Genomic DNA, 8269 nt, shown 5'->3' on the forward strand with positions numbered 1-8269 from the left:
CTGAGATCCCCCAGGAATGCTGCTCTCACCTGAGCTCCTGGTGCTCCCCAAAGCCATTGATGTCACCCGGAGCCCAGCTGGGAAATGTCACGAATGAAAAAAAACAGTGAAGAGCCCTTCCCATCCACACCTCACCAGCAGGCGCACGTTCCAGGAGGAATCCCAGAAGGGAGGTGGCCCAAAAGCAGGAGCAGGGCTGTCCCAGCAGGACACACTGAGCTCTGGCTGTGCCTTCCTCCTTCCAAACCTGCCCCGAGGCACAGCAGAGCCTGGAGCAGCCCTCGGCCCCAGGATGCTGGGACACCTCCTGGCAGCGTGGCTGTCACCCACAGACACTGTCCCAGCCAGCTTTGAGTCAGCTGTGAGACCCCCTCCCCATAAACACAGCAATCAATGGCACCCCCTCCCCATAAATACCAATCAATAGCACCCCCTCCCTATAGGTACCAATAAATGGCACCCCCTCCCTATAAATACCAATCAATGGCACCCCTCCCCATAAATACCAATAAGTGGCACCCCCTCCCTATAGGTACCCCAATAAGTGGCACCCCCTCCCCATAAATACCAATCAATGGCACCCCCTTCCTATAAATACCAATAAATGGCACCCCCTCCCCATAAATACCAATCAATGGCACCTCTCCCTATAGGTACCCCAATAAATGGCACAGGGCCTTTCCCTCCTCATGGTTTTGTAGGGGATTTCAAGTTTTCAAGTTGATATCCTGTGTTTTAAAATGAAGCAGGTCCGGCGACCACACAAAGCTGCTTTACAATCCATGATGGTTCTTAATGATTAATTAAGACCCACAGAACAGCCTAAAAAGGAGAGATAAATGCAAGATCAGGTCTGATCTCTCCAAGCCCTCCCTCATTCCAGCCTTGCACTGATCCAGTTTGCTTTAGCTGTGTTTCACTTTCTTCACTGTGATGCCAGCAGAGCTTCAGGAACTCACTCACACTCACAGATTTAAATCATTTTGGGCTCCTTCTGCAGCTGTCCTGGGAGGCATCCCAGCCCTGCAGCCAAGGGATGAAATCAGCCCTCAGGAGTGCACCAAAACACAGCTCCCCCTGCACATCTGCTGCTGGCATCCTGCAGGGAGCAGGGGAATGTGCAGCTTGCTGGGAAAGGAATCGCTGCCAGCTGGGAGCTCACCCAGGGCAGCCAGGAGAAAAGCAGCACTTTAATTCCACCTGCCCTCAGCCCGGCTTTCCCTCTTGCTTTTTGGGGTTTTTGTGTGGAGGAACGTGGAGGAGTCTCACAATTGATTGTTTTACCCATGAAATGTGTCCGAGCTGCTCCTGTGGAAAGCTGGCAAGGGAGAAGTCAAACTGCCAAGTGAAATCTCAAATCAAGTGTTATTTGTTCAAATTATATAATATTATAATTGATTCATTAATAATAAAAGTGATCAAATATATTAATCTATTATATATGTTGTATATTATATAAACTATATTATATATTCTATATCTATATTGTAATTATTGATGAGTAATTCACAGCAGAAAAATCAATGACTGGAACATGCAAAAGGAAGTGTGAGGATGATGGTGGTGTTTGGAAAAGATGCAAACAAGAGCATTTCCTGAAATATATATTCTGTGTTCACCTAAATTCCCATTTTTACCAAACACTGAAAAACATGATAGTCCTGTGGCTGATGCCATGTTTTCAGTATGCTGTAAATAGATGTTCAAAGTCACTTGTAATTTAGCTACAGGATTGATCTGTGGCCACTCAGGTGTAGCAGCTCAAAATCATCTTTACAGAATGAGGAAAACCTGCAATAATGAGATGCAAGGGTGGAGAATTAAAATTCTCTCAAATACAACAGGTAGGCCAGGAAAGGAAAAAATAATTTATTTTAAAGGTGTATTTTCACACTCAGGAATATATCAAGTGTTTTTGCAAGGCCTTTTTTTTTTTTTTTTTATTGTAAGTGTTATCTAAAAGCCACACTGAAATGATGAATTTGAGCAGCTTCATTTCTTAGTTACAGATGGAAATCAGTACCTCAGCCAGTGCCCAACCTGAAACATAAATACTCTTAAATATAATCCCTCGTCAGAACTTGTCTGACAGCCCAGGGAACCCAATCAATCTACACAGGAGTGTTTCTGGAACTGCAAGTCCCACTTTGTAACATTTACAGGCTGCAATCGATATCCTTGGAGGGAAGCACCCAGCTCTCTCAGCCCTAAAATGGAAATATTTCCTACGTGATGTATCCCTTCCTGCAGGACCACAGCCTGCAGGAATGCTCCGCTGACAATCAGAGAGCAGCAAAGAGGAAATCCAGATGGAAAATGATCTGTTTGTGGAGGAACAGTGACATCCCGTGGCCACCGAGGCGGCCGAATTCCTGCTGCTTTTGAAACGGCCAAATTGGGCAAAAACCTTAAAAAACACCCCTGGCTGCTGTGGACAAGGCTGCAGAAATACTGAGGGATTTATTCCCAGTATTCCTAATCCTATAGGATTATGTTGTGGGGCAGCTGAGAAAGGGGAAAACCCCAAATGTACCCGAGCCCAGTATAATGGGTTATTTCATTTCTCTTTTTATAGGTGTAAGTAATTTTTTTAAAGCACAGAAGACAAAACCCCAAAATCTTGGCTGGTTTTTCTTTCTTGTCTTTTTGGGGTTTTAATGTTTTTAAAGGGAGAACAGACTAGAAATTAACTGAAGCAATAGGAAGAAAACTCAAAGGCCAGTCACAAAACTCAGATTACAGCAGGATTAAAAGATGTTACAAGATCTCTTGTAAATATGGGAGCTTTAAGATTATTCTAATAGCATGGATATTCTGGCTAAAACAGATTGAATTATTATTTTAGTTACGAATAGCTGTCTTTAAGCAGGCTTTTGAGGTACCACCATATTGTAGGAGTAAAAAAAAAGTGTATTTTAATAACATCAATTATTTGTGTTGCCTGACAGCTTCCTTTGTTCTATGCTAATAACTTCGGTGTAAACACTGCATGTTCTACAAATCCATATTCACATTTCCTTGTGATTCATACACGTTTCCTTAATTTACTTAAATTGCAAGGATTTTTCTCTTATTAATGAAGAAATCCTTGCAGTCATTTCCTGGAGCAGCCCAGGTACCAGGGGAGGCCACGGTTCAGCTGGGCTCAGGCCAAAAACCAGAGCAGAGGGACCTGTGCAGAGCCCTCCTGTCACCTGCCCGGGGTCCCTGTCCCTGCAGGGCACCCCAAACCCCAGCAGGGAGATCAGGAATGTCAATTTATTCCATACCTTCCCCAAACCCCAGCAGGGAGATCAGGAATGTCAATTTATTCCATACCTTCCCCAAACTCCAGCAGGGAGATGAGGAATGCCAATTTATTCCATACCTTCCCCAAACCCCAGCAGGGAGATGAGGAATGTCAATTTATTCCATACCTACCCCAAACCCCAGCAGAAATGTCAGGAATGTTGTTGGACTGAGCTCTTTTTTTACTTACTCTTCTCCTATTTTTAGTCTCATTTGAAGGGTGAGACAATACAGATGCTGCATATTATACAAACTTTCTATCAAATTTAAAAAACTTCCTACAAATCTATTTCCCACAGAATGTCAGTTTATTCAGTGCTCACCCCAAACCCCAGCAGGAAGATCACTTTATTTGTGTTTATTCCGTTTATTAATGTTTATTCCATTTATTCAGTGGGGCTGTGAGCTGCTCAGGGAGTTCAGGCAGGGCTGAACACACCCAACCCAGAGAGAGGCAGGAATGGTTGGGGCTGGAAGGGACATTTGGGGGTCACCCTAAGGTGGTTGCCCCAAATAATTTCCTTTATGGCCTCACAGAAGTGCCTGCACAGCCCCTCTGGGCACCCTGCCGGGTGGTCAAACTGCAAAAAGCACAAAAGCAAAACAGCAATTGCAGGAAAACTCAAACTAAGGGGAGTCTCTTGTGGCAGAGACAGCAAATACTTACAGAACTTTGTATTTCTGCAAGCTCAGCAGACAGAAAAACAAGTCCTGCTCCTAAAAAAAAAAAAAAATTCGTAATGGATGTAAGCCTCAAACCCACACTGAACTTGCAGCGTGGGGTTTCCTGTGAGAACAGCAATTTTTTGGTTGTATTTCCCACGAAGTGCAGCACTTACCACAGACGCCCAGTGCTGAAATCCAGCAGGAACAAACCCGAGTTCCCCAGCAGCTCCGCAGGGATGACAGTGGCCGAGGTGGCACCGGAGGGGTTGGGGACAGGGGCAGCAGCACGGCTGTGCCCCCTCCCAACGTGAGCAGCCGCCAGACCCCAAGAGCTGAGGACACCCACAGACACCCCACAAGCCAGGGGTGTTTTTGGGGAGGGCAGATGGGAATTGCATCCCCTTCTGGACAGCCACCACTGCAGTGGAACCAACCCAACCCGTGTGAGTTCCCTTAACCCACCCCATAAAAAACAAACCCTAACCCAGACTTTAGTGGGAGCTCCCTCCCTTTTTGGCATTGGTGGATTCTGTAGAATTTCCCAAACCAGGCAGCTCTTACACTGCTCAGTCCTCCCCCAGACCATGTCCCATGTCCCAAAACACCACCCCACCCCCAGAGTCCCTTCAGAGCAGGGCCAGGCACTGGCACCCCTCACAGCCACCCCAGACATCCCAAACACACCCCAAGCCCGTGACTTGCAGCAAAACCCACCACACCATTTTGTGGGGTCTTTCTATCCCACCCAGAAGCAGAGTGCTACTGAAATCTAGGAACAAAAAACAACATGGTATTATTAGCACTTCATTAAGATTTTAATCCAGATCCATTTTAACCACAAGGTTGGTCCTCATTACACATGCAAAGAGGCTTAAACTGCCATGGTAAGAAGCCAAAGCATTTCACTTAATACACTTTTCACCTGCTTGAACTGACACAGACTACAGGGTGTAATGTGCAACAGAAAACTTTATTAGCATTTCAACATTTGTTCAGCAGTTACTCAAGCTTGCATTAACCTTGCATTAACTTAACATTAAGACATTGAAGAACTACAGTGCAAACACAAGTGCCACTGGCAACCCTGGGGTCAAGCAAGATGCACAAGAACTTAACAGCCACCCCTGAGGCGCAGCACCAGGTGCAGGGTGGATTCCTTCTGGATGTTGTAGTCGGACAGGGTGCGCCCATCTTCCAGCTGCTTGCCAGCGAAAATCAGCCTCTGCTGGTCTGGGGGAATGCCCTCCTTGTCCTGGATCTTGGCCTTCACGTTCTCGATGGTGTCACTGGGTTCAACTTCCAGGGTGATGGTCTTGCCAGTCAGGGTCTTCACAAAGATCTGCATCCCACCCCTGAGGCGCAGGACAAGGTGCAGGGTTGACTCTTTCTGGATGTTGTAGTCGGACAGGGTGCGCCCGTCTTCCAGCTGCTTCCCTGCAAAGATCAGCCTCTGCTGGTCAGGAGGGATACCTTCCTTATCCTGGATCTTGGCCTTCACGTTCTCAATGGTGTCACTGGGCTCCACCTCAAGAGTGATGGTCTTGCCAGTCAGGGTCTTCACAAAGATCTGCATGTTGACCTGCAAGACGTGCAAGTGCGTCAGCTATAGCCGCTTAGTCAAGTAAAGCCTTCAGTAAATCCAAAACAAAGGGATTACCGTTGCTATTCCCCATCAATTAAAGTTTTTTACTTGGGTTACAAGAAACGCGAAATTAAAAGGTAATTTTCCAGTGGGACTAACTAGATCTGGTTTTGAGGCAAGGTCTTTTGAGTTCTTTAAACAGATTACTCCCATTACAAGACCTGCAGCCCAGCCCTCCTTTATGCCCGCAGTGCAGCGCAATGCGGCACCGGAGCCCCCAGATCCCCCTCACTCCCGGCAGGGCAGCACCGGACCCTCGTGGCCCGCCCGAGGCAGCGATGCGGCAGCGCGGCCCCGAGCCGCCCGCAGTGCGGCAGCGGGGGGAGCGCCCGGCCCGCCCCGCGGACCCGCCCTGCGGCAGCGCCGCCGCTCCCCGCCCCGGTAGTGACTCACAGCCGCCTTCCGGCAGCAACCGCGCGGCCCGCGCCATCTTCCCCGCAAGGAGGCCTCCTCCCCGGGCCAGCCCTGGCCTGAGCCCCCCCCTCACGGCCGGCCCAGCTCTCACCGACGCGGTTCGGAGCGCCACGCAACGCTGCGCAGCTCCGCCGCCCGCTCCCTCCGTTACCCTGCTGCACACCGCCCGGTGCTGCCCAGAGCACCTGGCCCGCCTTCCCCTCCCCGCACCCCCAATTCCCCCAGCGCACTCACGTCTGCGGCCCTGAGCGAAAAAATGCGTAAAGTGTCCAGCGGCGTTAAACCTCGGATCTGCCGAGTGACGCACACCCGCCCTTATTTATAGTGCTTGTGGCCACGCAGGCCCCGCCCACCAAAACTAACGTGTCCATCCGCCTCCCAAAGTAGTCCCCAGGAAAAGATCCCTGCTGTGGTGAGCACTCGCCTTTTCCCCGCTCCAATCCCTCTTCCGCAGGCAAAGGGGTCCCAGAGTTTCAGCGAGGGGGATCAGACCCTACAAAATCGGCAAATTTCTGAGGGTGCGGATGGATCTGGGACCGTTTTTCGCCGCGGCGCTGCGACCAGGCGTTGGTGGGAAGACCGGGAAGTCTGGCGGTGATTGGTGGGGCGGGCCGCAGGGCGGGCGCTGATTGGCTGCTCGGCAGGGGCAGTTGGCGAGGGGCGGGGGCGGCGGGGGCAGGGAAAGCTCTGGAAGGTTCGGCGCTGCTCGGCGCTGATTGGTCCGCGGTGAGGTCACGCTGTTGCTGAGGGGGAGACGCCTAGCGGGGCAGATTTCGGCCGGGGGGGGAGCTGGGGCCATGAGGGGACAGGAAGGGGGATTATGAAGTGGGATTAATGCTGCTCATAGGAACGATACTGGGGCTTCTTTAGCTCCTGCCTGGATCCCAGCAGTGCTCAGGGAACAGCCTAGCACAGACTTGGGGGAGAAGTACCCTGAAAAAAGGGGGGTGACCCTTGGTGCCAGTGTTTTATGCCCCTCTGACCAGCCCTGTCCCCAGGATGGAGGGAAAAAATGGCTTTTTTCCCACGGAAAAGCCCAGGACAGGTTGTAGGGCTGGTCCTGGCCTATAAAGCTGAGAGGAAAAGCAGAAGTGAGTTAGCAGGGTTGGAAGAACAGCATAATCCAGGAGGATTATGACAAACAGGAGGGTTGGTGGCTCCTGGGTGCGACACGAGCGTGTCCCCTCACGCGGCCCAGCTCCGACTGCCCTGGAACTGGCTGGAGCTGGCTGAACAGGTAATTAATTCTCTTGATGTGAGCCTGCAAAACAAGCCCTGGGATGAAATGCTGACATTTGAAATTCAAAATGGTTGTTTACTCGCCTCCAGAACAGGAAGCTTTGGTCGGTTATGAAGCAGCCACCGTCTGTGAGCTGATGTGGAAACGTGCCTCGGGTTAATTAAACTTCATTATACCTTTCAGACTGGCTCTGAACTCATTTTGTGTCGTATTAAAGATGGAGTGCACAAAATCCAAGATGGTTTTTGTGTTTTTTCAGCAGCTTTATCTGCTGTTCCTTCAGTGAAGCCAGATGACCTTGTTATATCCTCCACTCACAAAGCATCAGCACGTGTCTGACTGGCAAGGTTCACTACAGAGTTGCTCTATTTCCCTCTAAAAAACCCTCAAACCCAGACAAAAATACAAAACCACAAAAAAAAAAAAAAAAAAGGCAAAGAAAACAAAAAACCCCAACAACAAAATCATTTTGCTTTCCTTTCTCCTAACAGGGTTTCTTGCACCTCCTGGTTTACAGTAAAAAGGAAATAAATCATCCTAACAATAATGACTCAAAATGCAGGAACAGGAAGAGGGGAAAAATGGTAACTGGAAAGTTCAGACAGCTCCATAGCTATGACCAACCTTGGAAATATTATTTTGGCTACATAAATTTAGGACAAAAGGCAGAGTCGGGCAATGTCCCGATGGTTTGCTCTCTGCTGCCAGTTCTGCTCAGTGTTTCTCCACGGGTTTTGTCTGGTGGTGCCAAGGTGGCTGAAGGTTTGCCTGTGCTTGTTGCACATCCCAGACACTCTTCCCAGAGGAAAGGCCACGAGTGATTCATATTTACAAATATGAAAGGCCACATCTCTAAAGCTGGAGATTAATGTAAAGCCTGGGCAGTGTTAAAGCACATCACATATTTATTAAGGATTTTAGGGTGCATATTTGTCTTTTTAACGTTGCTCTAGATGGAGAAGGAGGAATTTCTGTAATTTTTCTTTCCTTTCTGTGTAAACCAGAAAGCACAGGAGCCC

General features: G+C 49.1%; 1 protein-coding gene and 1 long non-coding RNA gene across 3 annotated transcripts; one reads left to right on the plus strand and one right to left on the minus strand.

The window, feature by feature from the left end:
• Positions 1 to 4905: 4905 nt before the first annotated feature.
• UBB (ubiquitin B) lies at positions 4906 to 6563 on the minus strand. Of its 2 annotated transcripts, none has more exons than XM_041422980.1 (2): positions 6435 to 6563; positions 4906 to 5533 (listed from the first exon to the last, which is right to left on the minus strand). In XM_041422980.1, exon 2 carries the CDS (start codon positions 5525 to 5527, stop codon positions 5066 to 5068), a length of 462 nt encoding a protein of 153 aa, XP_041278914.1. In that variant the 5' UTR covers positions 5528 to 5533; positions 6435 to 6563; the 3' UTR covers positions 4906 to 5065. The 2 variants fall into 2 exon arrangements, with proteins under 2 accessions (XP_041278914.1, XP_041278913.1); XM_041422979.1 differs by having other exon boundaries at positions 6245 to 6555.
• A 137-nt stretch (positions 6564 to 6700) lies between these two features.
• LOC121345774 lies at positions 6701 to 7482 on the plus strand. The gene is made up of 2 exons (XR_005954002.1): positions 6701 to 7247; positions 7340 to 7482. It is a non-coding gene; the product is annotated as an uncharacterized LOC121345774 (long non-coding RNA).
• Positions 7483 to 8269: the final 787 nt, after the last annotated feature.

Source organism: Onychostruthus taczanowskii, unplaced genomic scaffold (genome assembly GCF_017590055.1).
Source record: "Onychostruthus taczanowskii isolate IOZ18803 unplaced genomic scaffold, ASM1759005v1 scaffold75, whole genome shotgun sequence".
Lineage (NCBI taxonomy): Eukaryota > Metazoa > Chordata > Aves > Passeriformes > Passeridae > Onychostruthus > Onychostruthus taczanowskii.